The sequence below is a fragment of the Convolutriloba macropyga genome, chromosome 2, assembly GCF_964194025.1.
Source record: "Convolutriloba macropyga chromosome 2, txConMacr16.3, whole genome shotgun sequence".
Taxonomy (NCBI): domain Eukaryota; kingdom Metazoa; phylum Xenacoelomorpha; order Acoela; family Convolutidae; genus Convolutriloba; species Convolutriloba macropyga.
The window spans coordinates 4,395,518-4,422,387 of NC_134469.1; the positions used below are offsets into that span (position 1 = coordinate 4,395,518).

At 33.0% G+C, this 26,870-nt stretch overlaps 1 protein-coding gene across 1 annotated transcript; it reads left to right on the forward strand.

Annotated features, from left to right (window-relative positions):
- LOC142335073 (uncharacterized) lies at positions 1–25,817 on the forward strand. The gene is made up of 4 exons (XM_075383411.1): positions 1–750; positions 6,333–6,500; positions 8,384–8,585; positions 25,532–25,817. Exons 1-4 carry the CDS (start codon positions 745–747, stop codon positions 25,717–25,719), a joined length of 564 nt encoding a protein of 187 aa, XP_075239526.1. The 5' UTR covers positions 1–744; the 3' UTR covers positions 25,720–25,817.
- Positions 25,818–26,870: the final 1,053 nt, after the last annotated feature.

The window sequence follows — 26,870 nt, forward strand, 5'->3', positions numbered from 1 at the left end:
TCCATTTTTGCTGGTATCATATAAATGCAACACATTATTTGCGCTTTTCAATCCGTTTTCAAAACCAAATTGAAGTTCATTTTCGTTCAATTATACTTATATTGCCAATTTTTGAATAAGATAATTTTCCATAGCGACGTTTTTTTTTGCAGCTTGCTGTGTCTTTTTGAAGCTAAAATTTTGTTCCATTTTGATTTGCTTGTTCAACTTGATTATTCCTAAATGTTTACATTTATTTATAAGGAAGTAAACAAACTAGTGAAATTCTAATTTAACTGTCTTGCTTAAAATTCCAACAACTTCTTTTCCTTTATGTGTTTCGCGTATATTACCTGTAAGGCAGAAACTTTTAATCCCCCTACGTAAAGTAACGTGAACACAAAATACAGGAAATAACAACTTTTTTCCATCCAATTGCGGGAAAAGATAAAAAATCAACAGCGTTGCGCGAACAACAAATTTGAAGGAAAAAATGAGAGTTTTGCTTTCTAATAACTGAAAACTGTCTTGTCTTGTCAATTTAAAATCAACGAGCCGAGTTAGACACAAAAAATTTACCCGTGCTTTTATTTTAATTGTACCCACTATTACATATATTCCTGTTACACCCCTCCCCTAACCGCTTTCAGGTTTTGCAAATCTGCAAAACAGTTTTAAGTATTTACTACTTAGTGTTATTGTTAAAGTGGAGGCACTTTCTGAAAGACTCTTCAGAATTAGCGTGAAAAAGTAGTACGCCTCAAAATGCAGGTCAGTTACAATAATCCATTCAATTTTTATTCTAAATTTTTAAACCATTTTTCCCTAAACTCTAAAATATACCTTTAAAACTTTTAATTTATGCATGATTAGATAAATAATTACACGCCCATAGGTCAACAACCCTGCGGTCATTTTTTGACCCTAGATTAATTCAGAGCTAGTATGATAAGAATATTTTTTTCCTACTGTTTTGTCAAAAGCTCTCTTCAGAGGAAAACCTGCGACGTAATTTTTGAAACATTTTTTCTTTATACTCAGAGTTTCAACTTCAACAAATTTCTACAAACATATTTCCTTTTCAATATCTTTTTTATAGCTTTTATTAAAAATATGTCAACTAAAAAATAGAAAAATTTCAACTAAAAAATAGAAAAAAGTTTTTAACTTTTAGAAAAATTAGAAAAAATTAGCAGAACTAATGTCCTAATCTACAAATCAAACTTGACTTTTTCTGATCTTTTATTGTTCTTGATTTTTTCTTGGGGTAAAAAATTTTATCTTTCAGTTTCTGTGAGCAGTTATTGATTACTTTTTACAAAAAATGATTAAGAAATTTTAAAATTGCGTGGTCCATCAGAATTGCCACCTGATAATGACCATTGCTTGTTACCTAAACTTTTTCAATATAAAAATTTTGAATCATCCATTTACGTTCATTAATTTAGCTTTTCCTCGAGGACCATAGGCAAAACTTTAAGCAACTAATAGTTCATGTAACTATCTTGTAACTAACTAATTTATGTTTAATATCAACAAGGCGGCTCGTTAAAGTGCGTTCGCACATGATGTTCCGACCGGAGCTCATCTACTTTTTGATTTAATTGTCAACCAAATGAAGAAATAACAAAAATAGATGTTTGAGTTTAAAACAATCGTTACACAAACAAGCTAATTGAATTACATAATGCCATGCCTTAATACAGTGGCAATGAGATCTGACCTTAAAGAGAGTACGAGACAAAAAAACAAAAAAAATTAGCAAAAACAAAAACTTCACGGCAAAAACTGGATATCTAAATTTAAAAGCACATAGTAAAAACGTCAAAATGCAGTCAGATAAAACCTCAACTACTCAAAATTAATTTCTCTTAGCAATACAGCGGACGAAAAGTTTTCTTAATGAGACTATGTTACAAGTCAACAAAGAAAACGATCAATGAACCGAAATTCAAAAATTGATCAACATTTTTTAAACCAAGAAATTTCAAAAGAGTTAAAAATCAATATTCTTAAACTAAATAATATTTAATAAATTACTAGAAAGTTTTTACAAAACCAAAAGGCGTTGCCTGTGGGTTGCTTAAGCCTTAGAAACGAACTAAAGAAAAACCTAAAAAATTAGAAACGATTTGCGAAAACACACACTATTACTACAATTAAAATCATTAGCTATTATCTTGATATTCTGTATTTTTAATTGAATTCTTATTTCCACTAATTCAGCTTAAGATCATTAGTTCAATCCTCAATTAGAATATTAAGCGACTTGTCAGCAATTTACGGCTACCTAAAGAACAAAAACAGCAATTTCAGGAAAAAAAATGAGCGAGAAAAGCGTCGAAGGCATTAAAAAAGGAACTTTTCTCTGAAATTCTATGTTCAATTAATTTTTTAACAACAATGGGATTCGTCTTTCTTATCAATATAGTTTCAAAAAATCAAAAATGAACAAATACATTAGAACTTCGAAATTTTTGAGAAAACTCGTAGTATCAACGCCATTAATTTCATTAGCTTTCAACGGAATCCACTAAATACGCTAAAGTATGCCTCCATGGGACACCAAGTTTGTTGGCCATTCAAGTTTGATCAATATGACCTTACAACAAGTTATTGAAAATGGAAACAACAACAAAGACAGGCAACAACAAAAAATTCAGTAGTGCCGGAAGAAAGTGTCGAAGCAATTTAAATCACAAGTTCTTCTCCGAAAGCTTTATATATGATCCGTTGACCGTCTTCCTTGAACCAATGGGAACTATCAGTATTAGAATAATGTGACAAGATTTCAAATGGATCCAAAAATAAGAAAAAGTATCCGAAAATTTAAAAAAAATTATGAAAGCCAGTGGCATTGAAGTTTTAAAACTAATAGGTAGAAGATAAAACCGCTAACCAGACTATTTTTGGCTGCAAAAGAGATAATAAAAGATCCTTTAAGTACTAAGACTGACTAACAGTTCACAAAAAAACGTTTAGGATCGGTTAATGTTCAAAAAAATTTTCGAATTTTTTTAAAACTCTTAACAGCCATTAAACTCAAAAGCTTTTAACGGAGGTCTATAAGTACGCTCAGAAATAACACGAAGGCAGGAAAAAGATTTTTGTCATGCATAGATAATCAATAAGACATCACAACAGGTCTTATGACTATTAAAACAACAAAATCAGGCAAAAACCAAAAATTCAGGAGTGAAGTGCGAGAAGAAAATTTCGAAGCCATTTAAACCATCAGCTTTTCTCTGAAAACTTTATCTGTGATCCACTGAATGTCTTTTCTAAGTCAATGGGATTAAAATAATATTTGGATAATGTGCTAAGAGTTCAAAAGTAACCAACAATACAAAAATATCCAATTTCTTTTTTAATTTTGAATTCTTGTGTTATTGAAGCCATTTAATCAAAAGTTAGAAGATAAAACCGCCAACGAAGTTTATTTTAGTTTCAGTAGAAAGAAGTGGGTTTCGTCAATACTGAGACAGACTAACAGTTCACGAAATTTTTAAGATTGGTTAATGTTCTAAGAAATTTTCGAAAAATTATTTTTAATTTCTTAACAGCCATTAATTTCAATAAATTTCAACGCAAGTCAATGAATACAATCAGATATGCTTTAATAGGAGTATGGTGGTGTCTGTCATGCATAAGTGATCAATAAGACATCACAAGAAGTCTTATGACTATGAAAACAACAACAAAATCAGGCAAAAACCAAAAATTCAGTAGAGAAGTGCGAGAAGAAAATGTCGAAGCCATTTGAAGCCATATGCTTTTCTCTAAAACAACCATCTGTGATCCACTGAACGTTTTTTTGAAGTCAATAGGAGCTGTCAAGTTTAGGATAATGTGAAAAGATTTCAAAAGTATCCAATAATACGGAAATTTCCAAAAAAATTTTTTAAAGATTTTTGAAACCTTGTGTCATTGAAGTCATATTACTAAAACTTAGAAGATAAAACCGCCAACTAGATCAAATTTGGCTAGAGCAGGACGGAAGAGGGCGCTGTCATCACAGAGACTGACTTACAGTTCGCGATAATAAGTTTATGATTGGTTAATGTTCGAAAAAATTTTCGAAAAATTATTTTTAAAGTCTTAACAGCCATCAGCTGTGACTCACTCAAAGCACTGGATATGCCCACTTAAATCTCATTACGGAACATATTGAACTGTTAGTTAATGAGTCCACGCCATAAGACTCCAAAAAATTAGTGAAACCACAAAAAAAATGAAAATTTCATTTAAAATTACGAAAACTCAGAGTCGAATTTAAAAAAAACATGAGCAATTCCTTGAAAACGATTTCTTTGTTCATTGAGCTTCATTTGACTGTAAATGAGGTTTGTCATTAACAAAACCTCGATATGAAAAGTGACTTGTCTCTAGGTGACTTAAAACAGCAAAAAAAATGTATATAAGTTTCATAAAAAAAGAGCTCTCAAATAGATATCAAATATTTTGATATTGAAGCTCCTTATGAGACCGGAACTCTTCTTTTTTATTGCCTTTAGTCTATTAGGAACACGAAATTAGATCATTTTTGGGCAAGAAATTTAAGTTTGAAATACTATTTTTTAGAAATTATCCTAATTTGAAGAAAAATCACACTAAAAGTGAACGAATATCCCGTGTTCACACAAAACTTCAATCCTCGATAACTCCTCGAAAAAAAACAAAAAATTTTTCGAATTTTGATTTCTACGCTGGACTAGCTTTTCAATGATACCACTCACATTTCTCTGCAATGAGTATATCGATCGGCCAAAATTGACTGAACAAAAAAAACACATTTGAGTATATAGTTCCTCCCCCCACAAGTGGGGTCGGAACAATAACACTTTAATTAATCAATCTGCATTTCTTCCAAACAACTCGAGCGATGTGAAATAGTAGGGAAACGTCTGTAAATGAGAAAAAAATATTCTGACAGAATAATTTTGTAAGCAGTAAAAATAGTCAAAAGAATTCGGAAAAGTTTACTGAAGTCTCTACGACGCAGCATAAAAATTGTGCAACTTCAGCATTCAAATTATATTTAGTTTTCTGTAATAATTTCACCTTTTGCACAATTAGCAGTTGTTCCAGACAGATACAGTTATGCCAATAAATTGAGGCAACAGCACTAAAATTCATATTAATTAATTGACTTTCGATTTAACTTCGGTATATTGAATACATAAAACTAAGATCTATCCTTTAATTTTTGAATGTCTTTTGAAATAAGCGGAATATGTTGCTGAGTGACTGTTGCTTTTGCGAAGGAAGAACAAAACAATTTAAGTTGATTTTGAAGACTGCACACTAATTGTCGTCGCACGAATTGCTTTTAATCGCTTGCTTGCAAGTTTTTTTTTCGGTTATTCAAGTGAGTTTTTTTCTCGAAAACAAATTTGTTTGCACAGATAATGATGAGTTGGCCATCGCTTTCTCTATCTTTATTGCTCGTCGTCACCCAGACATTGCCGCTGTAATTATTATTTTTAATGAAATTTGTCTTTATCAATGCATGGAACTTTTATACGCTAGCTATTTTAATTGGAAGAACCAGTAAAGCGCTATGATGAATAAATTAAATCGTACATAAATTAAAGACGTAAATAATGATGAGTTTTGGAAAGAGCAAGATTCAATTCTACGTGACATAAAACTTAGCAAAAATGTTATTTCATGTTTTAGAATGTTTTAGCATACGTATGTTTTTGTGTATGAGTATGTTTGTTTGTGTGTGTGCGTGTGTGTGTGTGTGTGCGTGCGTGAGTGTGTGCGCGCGTGTGCGTATGTGTGTAAGTGTGTGTATGTGTGTGTACATGTGCGTGTGATTATGGGTCCGTGTCGGATATGTCCAAACTTGAAGAAACGGTTGTGGAAAGAAACCACCACGCAAAAAACCCCCACTTCATTTTAGATAGGAAATAAACGCCCACGGAAATTAACCCCCCCCCCATTTACTATTAAAGAACTTGCGCATTTAGCGTGTTTGGCCATGCCTCAGCGGCCCGTGGGACTTGATATGAAACTATCACAATTTTACAAACTATCAGAACCGAAATTCAATTTTAAAATGGGGGTTTATTTCCGTGGGGTTTATTTCCGTGTGGGTTATTTTCCGTGGGGGTTATTTTCCTATCTAAAGTTAAGTGAGTTTTTTTTCCGTGGGGGGTTTATTTCCTAGACCCTTGAAGAAAATTTGAACTTAATTGGCTTATTGTAACCAACTCACACGCACGCTTATGATCCTAATCTTAAAACTCGTAAAAAAAATGACAAATCGAGAAAATTTTTTTATTAATCCGACATTTGCAGCGTAGTGTCTCTAAATTTGAATGCAGAGTATTTTGTTCAATGTTTAGGGCAGGTACGGCAGCACCCTGCAAGTTCCCAAAGTGACATTTGGTATCCAGAAGCAAAATCTAGAGAGGAAAAAGTCATCTTCAGTTGCGAACATTGACACCTCGAAGCAGTCTGTTCATGACCAAATAAGTGCATTTTGCGGAAAACACACCAGATTCGACCACCACGTAAATATCCGGGTTTTTCCCATTGTCATATCTGATAATCGCTCCAGCAATTGCTGATTTACAACTTCAATTCCGATATTTCACTGTGATGTTTATATTATTGACAGGCATATTTTCTGTTCAAAAAATACGATTGAGAAAAAAAAAACATAATAAAAACGAGAGATCAAAAAATTGGAGTCTTTCCCATTATAGCCCCCCATGAAATTAGAGCCCCCTATTATGGCATATTTGGGGGGGGGGGGGGGGGCTATAGGTTACCTGACCACTAAGCTGAGAGAAAGACCCAAATATCTTATTACTTCAAAAAAATGGTTGCATGCAATAGTCCACTTGAAATATTCAAAACTTTCAACTTTGTTGAAAACAAAGCATAATGATGATTTCTATATACGAAATAAGGTTCTGAATTGGTTCTCTTTTTCGCGTGATTTTTTCAATAAACAAATTTATAATTCAAGGAGTATAAAAAACCAAGATTGTCGGGTTCTACCGGAAAATGTCAAGAATATGGTATCAACACCAACTATTGTATATTTTTGTTTATGATGTGTAATAGAATCAGTATTATAGAAGTTTTATATATAGGTTACGTGATGTATAGGTGACATGAATCTGATGAGTTATTGTTATTGAGAAACTCGATCGAGAAACGCTTTGCTATTCGAGATTTTTGAGTCAGATTTTTGAAACGACTCCATCACAGTCACGATAACATTGCTTGAAACACGAAACAAGTTTAGTAATTTCAGAAAACCCGGCGTTCTTAATATTAACCGTGAATGTTTCAAATATTCTGATGTCTAAAAAAAACAAGTGCATATCATTAATAAACTTGGTTTGAAATCTGGCAATGAATTAAGGCAGACCCGATGTGGGCTCCTTTTACAGCCTTAAAGTATAAAGAGCTAGGGCTACTTATTTCTGCGCGCCAAGTAGGCTTACATATATCTCTAAGACTAATCGACTCTGTAAGACACAGAAGATAAACTTCTATTAATACGGTGGTAATATAGAGTTATTGCTGCATGCGCTTTATATAAGAGAATAGTGTCTTCTCAGTCTCTGATTGGATGGAGGAGTACATCCAGTGTTTCTACTGCTACAGAATCCATACATTTTTTTTGGTTTTTTGCAGTCACTCCTTCTCACCCACACCTTGCTAATTATGACTCGGAGTTACGAAGTGATGACTTTGTTGCATAGCCTGCCGCCATGTGAAAGAACTTGCAAGCGTTGACAAAGCGAAATAGAACATGGGATGCCGGGGGGGGGACCTTTTTCTTGGCCCTTTTTCGACAAAAAGCTCAATTTCGCACAAAAGTTTTTATGAAAGAAGAGTAAATTGATCCAAAGGTCCAGTGGTGATCTGTTTTCGCTTTCCTGAACTTCGTTTCCCCCCTTATTTGCGGTCTCTTATGAGCGAAATAGTACAATTTTTATACCCGGGTCGAGTTTTTTTCGAAAAAATATAGTAAGAATAGCGGTGAATAGCCGTGAAAAAAAATTCACAACAAAGCACCCGCATCTTTTAGGATGAATGCGGTCAAAGCAGTGACTTTTTATAAGATTTGCGGTGATTTTACCAGTGAATTTTTGAAAGATTTGCGGTGATTTTACCGGTGAATTTTTGTAAGATTTGCGGTGATTTTACCGGTGAATTTTTGTAAGATTTGCGGTGATTTTACCGGTGAATTTTTGTAACATATGCGGTGATTTTACCGGTGAATATTTGTAAGATTTGCGGTGATTTTACCGGTAAATATTTGTAAGATTTGCGGTTTTGGGCGGTAAATTTTTTTCATCGCTTTCAAATTCAGATGTTCAAATTTTACCCCGAGAAAGAAAAATCAAATTCTTGGAGATTTTTTTTTGTTAAACAGGGGACAGTAAGCACAGAACACAGTGCTAGTTCGACTACAGCCAGTTCTTCCACTTGCAGTGGTGGAAGTGGAGCAACTGGTGGAAGTGGATTTGACAGTAGAAGGCCCTCCACCTGTCTCGGAGGAAAAAGCACCAGTTGTGAACAGGGTCTGCAGAAGTTGAGTCTCATTCCAGTCCCCAAGAAACACAGCTTCACTATTGGTACAGGGTTTATTTAATATTTGTTCCGACCTACTTTAGTGTGGGGAGGAACTATATACGAAACTGGGTTTTTTTGTTCAGTTAATTTTCCCCGGTCGATATATCCATCGTACATGATTTAGAGTGGTATCATTAGAACGCGTGTCAAGCGTAGAATTTAAAATTAAAATTTTTTGAATTTTGCTTTTTCCGAGGAGTACGGAGGTCTTAAGATTTGGCAACGTTAGCCTAACATCTGTTGTTTTGGTTCCAATTTTCGCATTTCTTGCCTAATTTTAGATCAAATTTTGATAAAATATGATAAAGTTGTTTACAAAAGTCTAAATGGTTTTATGTTTAAAGATCGAAGAGATTTGGTAAACTGTTTGCAAAAATGTCAGCTAAATTTTTGAAAATTCAGCATTTTTTCCCTTTTCATAAAAAAATGGCATCAAATATGCTTATCTGGCCATCTTTGTCCAGTTTGACAGACATAAAAACTGCTGGTGCAATCTTTTTTCAGTCAGACACCGGCTAATTCTGCCTCGGGCTGCTAAGAGAAACATTTTCTGGAGATAACAATTGTGCGGTCTTTCGCTAAATTAAACAGATATTTATTTTAAAAAGCTTAAATTATTATTGATATATTAGATTTTCGTTTGCCAAAAATCTGTTGCGACATATTTTAGAGCAGTTGCATTTTTAAACAGCTGATCAGAGATTGCAAGGCAAGTTTTGGACTTACGGTTCAGTTTTGGAAAAGGATGAAAAAATGTTCGGTTTGTATTTTGGGTCTGTGTTTTTTGAAGCCATATTTATTTCATCTCAATTAGTAGAAAGTGTTTTCTCAGTTACAGGTGCAAATATTAAAAGTTGTTCATTACAGTTCATAGAGTCTAATGAGATAACATTGTGATTAATTGGTAAAACTCATGGTTTTTATTGTTCCGACAATTATTTTCTTAATTTTTCAGGAGTTCAAGAATTTGATAATATTATTGTAGTCCAATGACTGAGTCTAATTCATCAAATTTCAATTTTTGCATGTAGGAAGTGACGACAGAAACTTTCTAGTGCTTTCAGTTGATACAAATTGCTTTTTTGCAAAAAAAATTGATAAGTATCCAAATTTCATCGTTAAATTTTGATATAATGACTTTTTGGTGAAAAAATCTTATTTGGTATAACTGTGGTTTGGGATTTCAATGGGCGCTGTATATGCCTTTTTGAGAGTGCTTTTGGTTTTTGTGCTTTCTCTATGATGATTACAGAGCAGAATGATTTCAAATCAAACCTCAAATATCAACAACTCAAAATTAAAGTAAAAAAATAATTTCTTATAGGCCAATAAACTTGATATACGCAACATTACCATCGAAATGCATATGATTTTTGGCTTCAACACCTTTTGAATAAAAATGTTTGCGAAATTTTGAGTTCTGCAGGTAATATAATAATTTGTAATCTTTTGAGTTGGTTTCAATAATGACATGTATAATGGTCTTAATAGGCAACTGTTTACGACTTTTTAGTTGAATACTTTCATTTGATGTGTGTTACGGTTTTTTAAAGTTGACTTCAAAAAACTTTTTTATTTGAGATTTGCCATTCTCAATCTTATTTTTGCAATCTTTCAGCGTCGTCTCATTAAAAAAAGAGATCATATTCTGTTTCAAGTGAAATATAATGGAGTGTTAATTGTTGTTTTTGATTGAAATAATTGATTTTTGGTGTTGATGCTACGAGTTTTCCTAATTTTTCTATTATTTGAGATTTTCCATCTTTTTAGGTTCTTTTATGGTTTTGTTCCATCGTCAGATTAATTGAACATTATGGAAAAGTCGCATATCAAATTCAAGGCGATGAAATAAGACACAATAGATTTAATATTTGTCTTTTAGGCTTCGACACCGTTTCCTCGCAAAATTGAAGGAACTTCTTGATTGGTGCATGTATTTGTTCTTTATCTGGTTGGGACATATTCTGGATAATGATAAATCTCAATGATTTGTATGAAGATGTAAATTTAGGCAATTAATTATTTCAATTGATAATTTACTGCTTTCATTACTTTGAATTTATTGGTTTTGAAAAAGTGTAAACTTATTTTCTGACTTTGCCCTTTTGTTTTCTGTCTACTTGTTAATTCTTCTGAATAAAGACAGTTCCCATATCTTTTCTGTTAAACATTCAAGTAATTTGATTTAGTTTTTTTATTTTCATGCTATTTTGACTTTTTAGTACGCTTTTTTTAAAACAAACTTGGATAGACATAGAGTTCTGGTCCTAAGTAATGCTTGTTGTTTTTATTGGATTTTGTTGTTTGTTTTGTCTCTTGCTCTCCTTAATGGCAGTTAGAGAAATATACAACTGTTCTTGTTCTTTAACCAATATTTCCTTTTGAAGCAGTTAGGAGTGCTCTTAAATGATTTTTTCTAAGAAGCAGTTTTTGCCAAAATTTCAATTTCAATTTCAGATTTTTATATGCTACTTGCGGTGAAAAATAAAGAAAACTTCGTACACAAAAGGAAAATATTTACGGCGAAGAATTATGCTCGTTATCTCGTTGGCAAGTTGAAATAATGAATAGTGGTCACAGTCTGCTTCCATTTATGTTTTAGACTTAGGGAGATGACATAGAAATGGTGTTCCCCAAGTGCCATTTCCGCAGGGGCTGAAGTGGCGGAAATATGATTCAATAAATGATCATATGGGGAAAAGGGGGCGTACCCAGACGTAACCTAATCTCTCTAGCAATTAATTATTTTGGCCTCGTTCTCTCCAATTTTGACTTCGTGCTCAAAACGTACTAATTGGTTAGCGGAACTTAATTTTATCAATAATATTTTTATGGTAATTGAAAACAAAATAAAAAATTGTGCAATTTTTCGAGCTGTTACGATTGATAGAATTTTTGCACATTAAGTAAATTGAATCTGCGATGAGTCTTACCATTTTCTTCACAGGTGTTATTCTTTTAAAATTTGGCCACTTCTTGCATTGAAACGTATCTATTTTTCAGTTCAGAATTAAATTTTAAATAAAATGAAAAGCAAAATGAAAATTTTTTGTAAAATTAATTTAGTTAGAAAAATCAGGTTAAAAAATACAAGGAGGCTCGGTAATGTGCGTACGCACATAATGTTCCGACCCCGCTCATCCACATTCTTAATTTAATTGACTACCAAATGATGAAGAGATCAAAAACTTAGATATCGTTCAATAAACAACCAATGGAGTATAATAATGCCACGCTAGAGGGCCGATGACATTTTTTGATAATAGAACTACTAAAAAGGACCGTTAAAAAATCAAAAAACAAACATTATTTACGACCACAACTCGATGTCTACAATAAAAAAACAACAAAATCAAACTCGCGTCAGATAAAATCTCAGCAAAACAGTTTAACCTATACTTCATTAGAAAAAATATGGGACCGGTTCTCAATGCGAATGGTTAACAAGTCGACAAGAAATGAAAAAATCGAAAAGAGGTGCAAAGATAAAAAATACGTTTCTATTTTTGGAAACAATTATTTTCACAGTTATTAATGTCATTAGATACCACCTGAAATCACTGAAATTTTCATTTATATCTCCATAGGAAGCAATTGAGACATACCAGAATCCAATCTTCAATTGCGCAAAACTTTTTAGGCCAATGGGACTTACGCTTATTGTCATAAACCAAAAAGAAGACAAAAATCCTCTAAAATGTACAAATATATAAAAATCTCAAACATTTTATGAAGTCTCGTAGTAAAAGTAGAAAAAAGGCCGAGGAATGCAAGTTTGAAGCTAAAACTGTTACCAGGGCTAATTTATAGCTCACTGCAGAGGGGTTGTGACCTGTGTTTACAAAGACTGAACTACAATTTGAGCAAAAAACTATTTTGAAAAATGACAAAGCTCAAAAACCCAAATTTTTCCAAAAGTCATAACAGATTTAAAATTTCAACAAGAAGCGATGAATTAAGTTGCAACACCTCAGGAGGCCAATTGGGACTATTAATAATGAGACCACGCCAAAACCCCACAAAATAACATAAACATAACAAACACAAAAAGAAGCCAAAACTTCAAACAATTTTACGACATCACTCTATTCAAGGCACTCTAATTATAAGATGTTACCCCCAAGAACTGTAAATCATCTTTTTTTTCTCATTCTAAACTCAGGGAGACTTCCGTAAGAAAAAGCAACGTAGACACGACAACAAAAAGAAACCCAAAAATTGAACAGTTTATTTTTTGAAAATAAATGGTCGAAGCAATCAGTCACAACGTATATCAAAGCGAAATAAGAATGGTTGAATTATCAAACGGAATTGAGATTTATAATCATTGAGATTGAGTTACATGGTGACCAAATTGAAAGCAAAAAGAGACAATTGTAAAAAAACTTTTAAATAATTTAATTTGAAAGTTATTAAAACAAACAGCTATAAACTGAAATCTTTATCTAGTTGGAGTTATAGGTCCTCTGGAACCAATTGAGGCCTATCGTTATCAAATATATGGCTCAAAACAAGAAAATGAAAGACCGACATAGAAAAAACAACAAAAAATCGACAAAATTTTGCGAGATAACTTGGTCTCAGCCCAAAAAAGCATAAACTATTCAACAAAAACAACTAATATATAAAAAAACGCACTTTTCCAAAGCTCCTCTTATTTCCTATTATGCTTTTTTAAATTAGATTTGCCAACAATGTGATAATTTGAGAAGGAAACTAAATGGACTCTTAAAAAATGCAATTATGCTCAAAAAAGAAAACGAAAAAAAAAATTATTTAAAAACGCGTAGTATCAAAACAAGTTAAACATAAGTTGAATGTAAAAAAACAGTTTCCTACTATGATGTATTACTCACACGGAATTGGTATTTGCCTGTTTCTACTGAGGCTGCACCCGAAGTTGAGATAAATAAGATAAAGTAATGGCAACGTTCAAAAATTCACCGATATTTTTTTAAAACAAATATATTCAAAGTCATAAGAGACATTAGATAAAAACTGAAGGAATTGTCTAGGTTCATCTATACCTCCTAAAAAATTAATTGCATCTTTGACTGGGGACACTAAATTGTTGGGCTACAAAAGTATAACAAATGAAAGCAAAACTCAAGAAGTCTATATATTTTTTACGAAAACAATTAGTCAAAGCTGTAAAAACCATGAGCTTAACTCTTAAACCATATTATAATTTCGTGGGATATCTTTTTTGCAAATAGTATTTGTCATTAATTGATCCCTGACTTGAGATTCTTGTCAGTAATTTACATCAAAAACATTTACATAGCGGAAATGCTTTGAGAAAAAGGTCGCGCCCCATTCAAATTAAAAATTTTTTTTATCTTAAAAATCCACTGTGAGATCAAGATCAGCCCAAATATTACTGCACGACTAACAAAACTTTCAACTGTTCAAATGATTGCGAAATAGATCAATTTTTTAACCAAATTGTTCAGTTTGTCAAAAATGAATAATGCTTTTTTTTGTAATTATCGAGTTTAAATTTGCCAAAAAAACCTGCAAAATTATGATCCAGAAAACTCATAAAGCCAGGCGGATTACAACTAAATCCTTTTTGAGCTTAAGAAGATTCCAACCGCAGTTTTAAGGTGTCTACTTCTAGCAAATTTAAAGCAAGTGTGTTAAAAAGTAGCAAACGTAGTCCTATTTTTCTCGAAAAAAGTCTGATTTTCGAAAAATTTAGCATAACTTCTAGCCAAAAAAACTGGGAACGAACAACTCAACAACCGTCTTTTATCTTTAGAGTTGAAAAAAAGCAGTACAGTTAACAATTTTTACATTTTTTAAAGCAAAATTGACAAAAATTTGATCAAAAATACTGAAAATGTGAATAAAAACAGCAATTATTCACAAAACTTTAAATCTCGATATCTCCCTATAAAAAGCCAAAATTGAAAAAATATTTTTAATTCCTTATTCTACGCTGGACTGGCTTTCTAATGATACCACTCACAACTCTCTACGATGATTATATCGATCGGCCAAAATTGACTGAACAAAAAAAATCCCATTTGAGTATATAGTTCCTCCCTCCCAACTAAAGTGGGGGTCGTAACAAATATATCAAAAATGTGAGCAGATTGACCTGTTTGATGCACTAATAGACAGTATAAAAAACTTTCACTTTCAAAACGGATAATTTATCCCTTAAATTTACGTATGGCCGTCATAATTAAAATAGTAAATATTCTCGGAAAAATGGAAAATATCTTCTCATGTAATTTAAATAGTAAAAAATGTCAACTAAATGTTGATCTTGCACACTTGAAATCTTGCTCTTTTAAATTCAACAGTAATCGTTTCCAAAATTTAAGATTTTGCTGCAGCAAATAGGATCGAAATTATTAGATAGAATTGTTAAAACTCTAAAGACTAATCAAATGAATCCATCGTGCAGAATTTTTTTTGCTTCAATCACAATCCAAATTGTTTTTGATCCAACCGAGGATAAATTGGGGTTATAACTAAACTATTTTGGAGCTTTGGGACCACATGGTGTTTAAAATTTACTTTGGTCGAGTTTCGCCAATTTAAAAATCTGAATTTTATGTTAAAATAGCAAGCTGCAGTTTTCTTTTTCTGCAAATTTTTGTATCATTTTATATTACCCAAATTTTAATGTGACAAGTGCTCAATCAATTTGTAGAGCTGGAGTTTCTCAAAAAGAACTTTTGAAATTGATAATAAATAAAGCTCAATTTCCGTTAAAGCTCAAGCCTTGATGATCACCGCTTAAAAGTGTTAATATTTGAATGAAATAATTGGCCCGGAATATTGCTTTTTATCCAGGGCATCCAGTTTTGATTGTGAAAAAGAAACATAGACGTTTTTTAAATCAAAATGAATTATAAGTCACTACATCATTGCTAATAATAGTTAAAAAGAATAATTGTTCCGATGGAAAGTATCAATATCCTACTGGAAAACGTTGTAATGGAATTTATAGAGTACTTATGATAATTGCTTGGGCATATAATTTTGTCATTTGGCTCTAGCAAGATCCTGCAGGATCTTGTCTTACCTGCAGTAACCTTCAGTTTTTGCAATTTTAATTTGTGTTTACTGCTAAGGGGCGGCGTTAGTTTTCTAAAGGTCTCAACATTTTCTGGGCGTTAAGATTTCGGATATTTTGAAGAGCAATTGTGCAAAATCACGTCAACACAAAAAGCAAAATTAAAAATTTAGAAACCTCTTTGAGACATTAAAAATGCAATTTCAAGCTCGTTTTGCGAAACATTCCTTTTGTAGACATCAAATAGCTTTTGGTTGCTATTAGAACTCGGGTTGTTGTGAGATAGAAAGTGCTCAATTGATTGTCTATGATGCGCTAAAATTGTAAAAATTTTTAAAATATTTTGAGTGACGTCTCTGTGCCTTAAAGTAAAAAAAGGTCAATATGAAATTATTGTCTTATTACAAATTAGACCGACAATTATATTTTCATCAAATGCATCTTCTTGCCTATCTTATAAAGAATGACGGCTTCCTTGGAACTCTTTGAGGTCTCCCGCATAAATATTCTTTCTCATAACTATTGTGATAGAAATTTTTTGCGTTTTTCTTGCACTGGTACCAAGATCAAGATTTGAGGTAACATTTGCGACATTGAGAAAAATTTGTTTTCCAATTTAAGTTATCGGCAAGTTTTAGTCGCGGATGATAGTAGGGTTAGCATTCATTTACTGCTAGATTTGCCGTAAATTTTTCTAAAGATTGATGTTTTTAGCGCTGATTTTGCGGTTATTTTTTCCATTGTATTTTGTTAGTGCTGAAACATCCAGATTGTTAGCAGTTTGCATAGGTTAATAGATACCATCATAGGACCACTCACGGTTTTTTAAGGAAAGTGAGTGCACTCTAGTCAGTTCAGAACTTAGCTACAATACAGCAAAAAATAAAATTTTTGTGAAATGAACTGTGTGGAATGGGCCGAAGATTGAACTTACCAACAGACAGATCAAGTCAAAAAATTTAAGCACTCTTTTTCAAAAAAGAAGCACTTGGCTGCCCAAAATTTTTCAGGCGTGTTTCAATAATTTCAGTAGCTATCAATTCAAACCGGCACCTAGAAATATCCAAATTTAGGTCAGTGGTTAGTTTCGTTTTGTTTCATTAGAAATCTTTTTTGACATATTAGTAGAAGTCTGGTTGAAAAAATTGTAGCTGAACTATGCAAAACCTGCTAGTGTTGCTCTTTTTAATGAAAATGCAAAAGTCTTGTGTAGCATAGGGTTCCATATTTTACTACATATTTCTGAAATCTTAATTCTAAAGAAACAATTAATTTCATTTTCGTTAAAGCTCAAGCCTTGATGATCACTGCTTAAAGGCGTTACCACTTGGTAAAACATTATAAATGTTTTTATTTCAAAATAAATTATAAGTCAATGTTCATTATTTCTAATAATAGGCAAAAAGACTTATTGTTTCAATTGAAAGTATCAATATCTTTCTGCTAAACGTTTTAAGTGAACTTATAGCATACTTATGATAATTGGCTGAGCATATAGAATTTTTGTAGGTGGAGATTTGAAATCGGTTCTGAAATTCTAGGTGCACAATAAAAATTAATTTTTCAAAATAGTTTTGACTAGCAATGTCTTGCAAGATTATTTTCGTCTTGCAAGATTTTGCAGGATCTTGTCTTGCTTGTATTAATCTTTATTTTCTTGCAATATTATTTTGTGTTCACAGCTAGGGGCGGCATTAGTTCTCAAAAAGTCTCAACATGTTCCGGGCGTTAGGCTGTGGGATATATTTTTTAAAAAGTAATCGTGTGACATCACGCCAACAGAAAAAGCAAAATTGAAATGTTGGATGTTTGAGACATTAAGTATGGAGTTTCATACTCGTTTTTCGGAGCATTCCTTTTGTAGACATCAATGTGCTCCTGGTAGCTATAAGAACGAAGTTTGATATCAGATAAAATGACTCAACTAATCGACTAAAATGCGCTGAAATTATCAAAAATTTCATTTTGTTTTTATATATCGAATGATGTGTCCGTGCCTTAAAATGTCAAGGACCGAAACAAAATTTTTATCTGATTACAAAATTGAACGACATTTACATTTTCATCAAATGAATCTTCTTATCTATCTTTTAATGAATGACTGCTTTTTTGAACTCGTTTCGTTTTCCCTCGTAAATATTTTTTTCATAACCATTGAGTTAATATTCTTTTGCGTTTTTCCTGCACTGGTACTCAGGTCAAGATTTGATGCAACATTTGCGGCAGTGAGAAAATTTTGTTTTTCACTGTAAATCTCCCGCAAATTTTAGCGGTGAATTTTAGTAGTATTAGCGTTAATTTATTGTAAGATTTGCGGTAAATTTTTGTAAAACTTGTTGTTTCTAGCGGTGATTTTGCTGTTATTTTTCCATTATCTTATGTTTGTACTGAAACCTCAAACCTATTAGCTGTTTGCAGACAAACATTACCGTAGGACTACACATTGTAATTTTGTAATTTATAATGTACCGATATCAGCCCGCATGAGCCTAAAAAGCAACCGGGTAAAGTTGGTTATGTTGTGACGGAGGGAGAAAGAGTGAGGGGGGCAGCGGGGGGGGGGGGGGGCAGAGGGGAGGGGGGCTGGTAGAAGTGTACAGGTATACAGCAGTTTGATAGAAATCTACCAAAAAATGTAAACAAAAGCGACTTTGAAAGTAGAGGTAATTGCAAATGTTAGATGTGTACGTCATCACACCGATTTAAATAATGGCTTCAAATTTCGTTCCCTCTTTTTTCCAAATTATTTCACTTTTTTGTTCTTAGTTATTCTTTTTCCCATTCAATCAGCTACTTTTCCCTCATTATAAACACTCGATATATTTGATAATGGTTGTAAATAATGATGCGTATTCGTCAGAGGAGAGTAATTACTACTTCTAGCTACCTCAAAAATGACGTCACAATTGTGGTCTCAAAAGGAGTTCTGCTGAATTATCTCATATTTTCAGACATTTGATAATATTCAATTCTTTGGTTTGTTAATAATGAACGAATGACGTCAGTTTGATGAACATGTGAAGTAATGAAGTAAAATGCACATTCATACGTGAAATACCCCAGTCTAACTTAATTTAAGCCGTGTTCAATGATCAAAAAAAGTCCTCGATAATAAGACACTGATTTTTCCCATTGGTAGCGTCTGCAGGTACCAAAACATAAACTACTTACAAAGAATGTGACTCGCAATTCTCACCGCCTTTTGATGCCTAATGTGGAAAGCGCTTAAATTACGTGTAAGTAGTTTCCACGCGGCAATTAAATAGCCTAAAATGGAAAATACTTCCAAAGAAATGTGATTATAGTTACGTTCGACGGTGAAGGGATTTCACAAAAAATTTGTCTTTTTACAATTCAATCCTTTAAGATTACTAGAGTGAGGGATAATACTGAAATTAATCTGCCGCACCTTTCAGTTTAGAATGCACTTCCGCAAAAAGGTTTTTGTGACGGAAAGTAGATTTCACTTTTCAACTTCAAGTTTAAGAGTGAAAAACACCGACTGAAATTTCCATTAAAGGCACCACCGTTTCATTCATCCTCGAAGTTTGTAAATACGTGTCACACTTACGATGTACTAAGATCGGAAAAGTGAAATCTGGTGACAGAAGGAAGTAAATCTACTCGAGAAATTTGGTACTGGTAGACGCTAATAATGCCTATAATCCCAAAATGTGTAAAGTTTTAAACTTACGTCAAAAATTATGCGTCAGTGATTAAAAAAATCGAATCGGTGGATTCTGTGTTAACACGCAGGTGTCCAGGGAGGAAATTGGTTTTAACTAGGGTAGAAAAATTGTCATATAGAAAAAGTAAGTGTGTGTCTATATGTGTGTGTATTTGTGAGTATATGTGTGTTTTTGCTTGTATACGTCTGTGTTAGTGCGTATGTTTGTGTGTGCGTGAGTGTTTGTTTGTATATGTGTTTGTGTGATTGCGCGTTTGTGTGTTTGAGTGTTTTTGTGTCTGTTTGTGAGTGTATGAATGTATGTGTGTGCTTGGGTGTAATTGTGTATATGTGTTTGTGTTTGTGTTGTGTTTATGTGTGAGCATGGGGTTGTGCGTGCACGTACGTATTTGTTTGGCCTCCTTGAAGCGTGTGTATGTGGGTGTGTGTATTTCTATTCGTATATTGTTCATTTTTTTGCGTTAAAGTTCGACAAATCAAAGATATATATTTACAAGCGAGCGTGCGTATAAATGATTTGGATTGTGGTGTACAGCATAATTGCATTTGCAGCCTTTGTTTGTGTTATGTGTATGTTTTTGATATCGTTTTCTATGCAGTTCGTCAAAACAGCATAAAGTGCTGAGCTATAAATTTGGCACATAAATTTCTCTAAACTGTAGGTTTCATTTGTCAAATGTATTTTTTTGTAGATGGACTTGTTTTGTTTTATATAACAGAGTATATAGTGAGTAATTAAATTACATCTGGTTCAAATAGAGAGCTTTAATTTCTCAGAAGAAATTTGACAATTGAGCCACCTTGAAGGTATGAATCATTGATGAACGGTGTCTGGAAGAAAATTTTATTATTTTTTTTTTCATTTTCAAAGAAGAATTTTTGACAGCTCAAAAATGACGGTTTCATCACTCAATTGACATTGCCTCGGTGACTTTTTTCTCAAAATTCGCAAAAATTTAAAACTGATAGCTTTTACAAGATCTAATTTTTTCTATCATAGCTTGCCTTCAAAACTGGCAGTGTTTTGAATTCATTTTATTTTTATCTTCAAATAATCAAAGAGAAAAAACTTTACGAGGAAATAGTTTTTTCTATTACTTTTTTAAATAGATTGCATGCAATTTTTGATTTATGCCCGTGTTGAAAATTAGAGTATCTAAAATGCAATTATTCCAAATTTCCATATAATCAAGAACTTTTAGCAAAGAAAACGAGAATGAAATCTTGTTTAAAAGTTCTTAAATATAACAATTTTTTCACGCTCTATTGCAAATCAAACGTTGGGTAAAAGAAACGCTTACAGAGCACAAATTGTGTTGTATGTATAGCTTTTAGGTACCATATTTTAATTAGTATAATTTACTGTCAATTTCCCAACTACAGTCATATAAATTTTTAATGTGATCATAAAAAATTAAAAATTGCACTACTCGGCAATTGAGACATTTTTTTGCGATTTTAATATTGAGAGAAATTCTGGAGCCATCCCCCATTTTTCCATGAAATCATAAAAAATCTCAATTTTGACTCATTTTTTCTCCATTTATTTTGCATCGTCTAACGTCTGACAGAAAATCACTTTCACCGTTCGATTTTTTACCCTTCAATACCCCTCAACCTTTTTTCGATATCGAACCATTAATTATTCAGCATAATTTTGATGGATTGTTTCAGATTGTTGCCACTCAGACATTTGACAAGCATTTTTTGCTCGCCTGTCAAATATAAGCAGTTTAAAAGCCCCTTTTCATAAGTGCAACCTCAAATTATTGAAACGAACACCACTACCACTGTCAATTTTAAACAGGCTTTGCAAAAATTTTGCAAAAATAAGCTCATTCATTACAAGCATGCCGAAAAAAAAACAGAAATAGGTTGCAAAACAACTATCTAATTATGCAAAAAAGTGCATAGTTGATATGTTCACCCCCTCCCTCCCTCCCCCCCCCCCCCCAAAATAAAAAGAGCTCAACTTTGTTAATTAACCAAACTTCTACAAAGTCTGCAACTTTTCTTCTTCAGGTTCTAAATTTAGTTTAAAAATGGGCTTGTCGCCTATAATTCAGTTCCTATCACCTCAAATTACAAATTAGTTCAAAATCATTGACATTTTCTGACATCAATTCCAACAATTTCACTTAATTTACATCAGAGGCTTTTTAAACTGCAACGCCAAAAGCGTTACAAAATTTTTCAAGTATGCCGCCTTAAATTTCAATAGAGCTCAATATTTTTCTGCAGCAAGATGTTAAAAACTACTTTTTTGCTTCCATTTCTTCTGACTTTTGTTCATAATTTTGATCCACTTTTTCTTACGTCAGTGAAATAAATTTGTTCACACATCATAAAAAGTACTTTAACTTGATTGCCGTTTTTTGAAAAAAAATACAAGCTTTAAACTTCATTACTTGAAAGCAATTTCAGTAAGATAGATAAAGCTGGGAATGGAAAAGTTTTTCCCTTTTTTTCGGTCTAGTCGTTTTTTAATTATGTTTACAGGCGCCACCGTGAACAAATTCCGTTAACTTCGAGACGCTGAAAATTAACAGCGCAGAAAAACTTTCCACGCTTGTTTGCAAAAATGTCATATTCGCGTGAATTTGAGTTTGACTTTCAGTAATTAAAATTCTAAGATAAAATACCCAGATTTTCAACGGCACATTTACCTCATTAAGTTAAGTGCAAAGTTAGCCATTAGTAATGAACTTAGTTTAATCAAGCGGGCTAAAACTTTGCTTGGGTGGTTTTGAAATATTTGGGTCTCTATGTTCATGACCAGTATTTGAATACAATTTTCGAAGCGTGCAAAAGTTGGTTTTAAAAGTCGGTCATTACAAATTACTGTAATCTATTATGAAGTTTTTAGTGCGTTTCACTTGTTTCACAAAGCATTCAGTTATTTGCAAAATTGTGGAAAAAAGTTCAGTTTCTTTTTCGGATTAGGATTATGGTTTTTAAGTCAATACGGTCAGTGCAATGTTTAAATTGACTACTTAGCAAAATAAGCACGTGGAACATTTTACCTCTTTAATTCTACAAAACGTATCTTTATACATGTAAAAAGGGTAGCATAGTGTGGGATATAGCGAAAAAGGAACGATTATACTAATTTTGGTATATTCTATTTTACAATTCATTATAATAAATTATACTATTATAAAAACTGACAGATAGTGTTATATATCAAAATGGCTTTGCCTCACATTTTCATAATATTAATCAAAATCATTGTTAGGATGCTGATTGGTAATTTTTGAAGATGGTTTGTATGCAAGCTGATATTTCCGGCAGTAGTTATGACTTTTTAGTCATTAAAATTAGTATACATTGCTCATGGTTATTTATGGTTTGATCATGCGAGAACAAAATCGATTAAATCGAAAGTTATGAAAAGAAAGTGTTTTTAATATTTGGCTAAAAAAATAATTACTCCAACTGTTTACAAAAAATCTATAAAATTGCCCCGCCGGCGTCTATGACTAAGTTAAAAGAAATTTAAACCTTAGCAGCAGAAATTTTCTAAAGTTAGACATAATTCGTTACTTCACTATAAATACTCAAAAAACAATTCACTGTTGCGTCATAAAAAACGGTTTCACATTTTCCTTTGATGAATAAGTTTTTCGTTTTTAATTGCTGGAGTAAATTAGTTGTTAAGTTATACGTTATGTATTGTTATCTGTTATCTCTAGTAATAACAGGAACTTGTAGCTGTATTAGAAGAAATAAGCAGGAAATGATAAAATGATTGCTTATATTATGTCACGATGTATGATCACCATATCTACCAATTTTTTAGATATAATTGAGTTGAACGTGGGCTTTATCAATAAAGTATATCCTGCTTTGTTGCTAAAGTAAAGTAGCTACTCTGTTCGTAAAATTAATAGGGCGTGGACATTTGGTCAGGCAAAATTGTGTAAAATCATAATTTAAAAAATATCCTAGCTTGACAAAGCAAAAATTAATAAGAGAACGTCGATTACCAGGACTTTAGTTTAAAAAAGAGATCTTGTAGCTTCCATTATTTTTTTACAACAAGTTAATTGAATTTGTTCAAGTACCAATTATAAACTTACCTATAATATTACAGATCTGTCAAAAAATTGCAATAAGGAAAAGCCGGGCCAAAAAAGCATTTCGAACAAAGTTTTCAAAAATGGACAACAGTTTCAGCCATCTATATATATATATATATATAAATATATATATATATATATATATATATATATATATATATATAGATTACAACAATCTCTTACCAAATAGAAAACAAAATATGTCTTAATAAAAAAATGACACATACCAAAATTTTTACACTATAAAAACCTAATTCCACGTTTTGAGTAGCTATGCTCTATCGTGGATTGCACAAATTGGAGAGTTTTGTTGAAATTTGTCTTTTCGGACATTGGCTTCGTAAATTAAATAACACGTTTTTTGCTAATGCGAGATTTTTTTCACCTTTATCAGCTTTTTGATATTATATGCCAGTAGTAGTGTCCAACAATTTTTTTTAATCATGGACACCCGGGTCGAGACCGAATGGTTAACTTGTAAGAACTTGCAAGTTTCTTGTAAAAGATGGTTATCTTGTAAGATTTTGCAAGTTTCTTGCAAAAGAGGGTTAACTTGTAAGAACTTGCAAGTCGAATGGTTAACTTGTAAGAACTTGTAAGTAGAATGGTTAACTTGTAAGAACTTGCAAGGCGAATGGCTAACTTGTAAGTTTCTTGCAAGTTCGTTCCGGTCGAGCACAACTCTTATTGGTTAATTCAATATAAAATTCAGTCATTTACCGTAGAAAGCGCGTGGGAGTTAGTTGCTCAGTTTGGATAACATAATAAAATTCGACCTAAGTAGACAAAATGGTTACTTTTCGAATTTTATCAATTCAAGAGAGTTTCCTTTTGCAATTCTATTAAAAAACTGTAGATCTCAATTAGCTTCATCGCGTTCTCAAAAATGTTCCCAAAAAATTGACTTTGATTGAATTTTCAAATTCATATGTCAGTATTTTCTCAAAACAATTTAGTGGCCCTTTATTTTTATACCTTTTTTATAATTTAATTAACACTTTTCCAGATTCGATTTTTTTCAAGCATCCATTTACATTCATGTCTTGCAACATTTTATAATACGGTTTCGGGCATATGTGTGTATGTATGTGTGTGTGTGTGTGTGTGTGCGTGCGTGTGTTTGTGTATGTGTGTATGTTTGTGTGTGTGTGTGTGTGAGAGAGAGAGAGAGAGAGAGAGAGAGAGAGAGAGAGAGCGTGTATGTGTGTGTGCTCACGTGTGTGTGCGTGCGTGGTGTGTGTGTGGGCGTGTGTGTGTGTGCGAATGGTTAACTTGTAAGTAACTTGTAAGTCGAATGGTTAACTTGTAAGAGCCTTGTAAGTCGAATGGTTAACTTGTAAGAACTTGCAAGTCGAAGGGTTAACTTGTAAGAACTTGCAAGTTTTTGGAAGAAAAACTTGCAAGGCGATGCATCGCCTTGTAAGTTTCTGCCAGAAACTTGCAAGTTCTTACAAGATAACCATTCGGCCTCGACCCTATAAAAACCTAATTCCACGTTTTGAGTAGCTATGCTCTATCGTGGATTGCACAAATTGGAGAATTTTGTTGAAATTTGTCTTTTCGGACATTGGCCTCGTAAATTAAATAACACGTTTTTTGCTAATGCGAGATTTTTTTCATCTTTATCAGCTTTTTGATATTATATGCCAGTAGTAGTGTCCATCAATTTTTTTTTAATCATGGACAATTTTCCATCAACCCAAATGACCCGAGGGACAAGAGTTGTTTCACTCAATTAAAGTTGGAGATAGAATATCAAACCGTCCTTCAAGTCAATTTTCACATTTAAGTTCAACTGCATGAGTTCAACTTGAGCTGATACTTAATTTTTGGCAATTGGCAAAAAACCCTTTGTTTGGACAAAATTTCAATTTATATTCGTTTTCTGTACACAATATGTTTAACCTTTACTCCAAGTTAAAATCATGGCATCAGCTAATAATAAAAAATTTTCACCCCAAAAACCTTTGCGTAAAAATAGCGTATACATATTCTTTTGAATGTTATTTGCAGCATTTATACAAGTTTAAAATGGGGATGAAATCGTGGTGAAATTTTAAATGGGCGAAATGATAGAGGTGAAATGATGGGGGGGGGGGGGGGGTGAACTGATAGGGGTAAAAAAAGGCTGAAACCTTGTCTGTGATTTAGATTTGCTAGACTTGGAAAATAAGCCTAGGAGTGTGAGTATCGGACCCCATTTGAAGGTGCACCTGCAAATGTCATTCGAGGACCCAATCACTGGCGAAATGTTGACCCCTCACGAGTACATCTCAATCGCAGTTGATGACGCAATCAGACTCAACTCTTTCCCCAATGAATGGAGCCTAAACAACTGACGTCACTAACAAACAAACAAAACTGGGAATCACATTTTGGCGATTCCTGTTTGTTTACTCTTATTGATGTAATTCCGGGTTGATTGCACTAAATTTAAACAGCAAAAATTGGGGGTCTTTCCCATTGTACCCCCCCCCCCCCCCCCAACGGAATTATACCCCCCCCCCCCCCCATTATGCTATATTTACCATGATTGGGGGGATGGGGGCTATAAGCTGACCACTAAGGTAGGGGGGGGGGGGGCTACAATGGGAAAGGCCCAAAATTTGTGCATACGGCATACGACTCAGCTTAAACCACTATATTTTTGACAGCATTTTTCGACATTTTCACGAGTTCTTAAATTTGCTTTCAATGAAAAAAGACGTAATTTGTTTTGGTTTCAATCTGTTCTGGGCGGTCAACCCGGGTTTCTGTTTTACCCAATTTAGATAACTTGATTATCGTGTTGTAGTTGCAGACGTTGCTATACAAAAATACAAACTACTTTTCTTTAATAAATAATTGTTTACGAAAACTCGCATGACTTACTTAGCGGAGTTGTTTCAATATTTTATCATTATTTTATTTTTCATTTTATCGGGGGGGGGGGGGGTGGAGGGGGGGGGGGTAGCGACAGAATCCAAAAACAAATTCGAACCAGCATCTCTTCACGCCAAACTTGCCTTAAGCTATTGAATTTGGCGGGTATCTCTTATAACATTTTTTGGATCTATTCCGTCCCCCCGTCCCCCCCCCCACCATGATTAGTGGGCATACAATTTTTATGCCCCCCCCACCACCCCACCCCCATCAGGTGCACGCTCAATTTTTCCTTAGAAATGTGTTACATAACAACGCATAAATTGTAATTTTGGTGGCATAAAACACACTATTTGGGGGGGGGGGGGGTCAGGGACAGAATAGATCCCATTTTTTAACGCAAGGCTTCATCTTCATTTCTATACAAAAACTCAGTGCAAAAAAATAAAGAGAAACAATTCCGTTTCTAAGTCTAACTGTCTTTACGTGCTTTGTATGTTCGTTAAGAGATGACCGTTTTGAAATTTAATCTTCAGTCAAACTTCATTCTTTTCATATCCCATGAACAGGTGCTGAATTATCACTGATCATAGCAATAGTTCAGGAAACTTAAAACGTTTCAGCGACA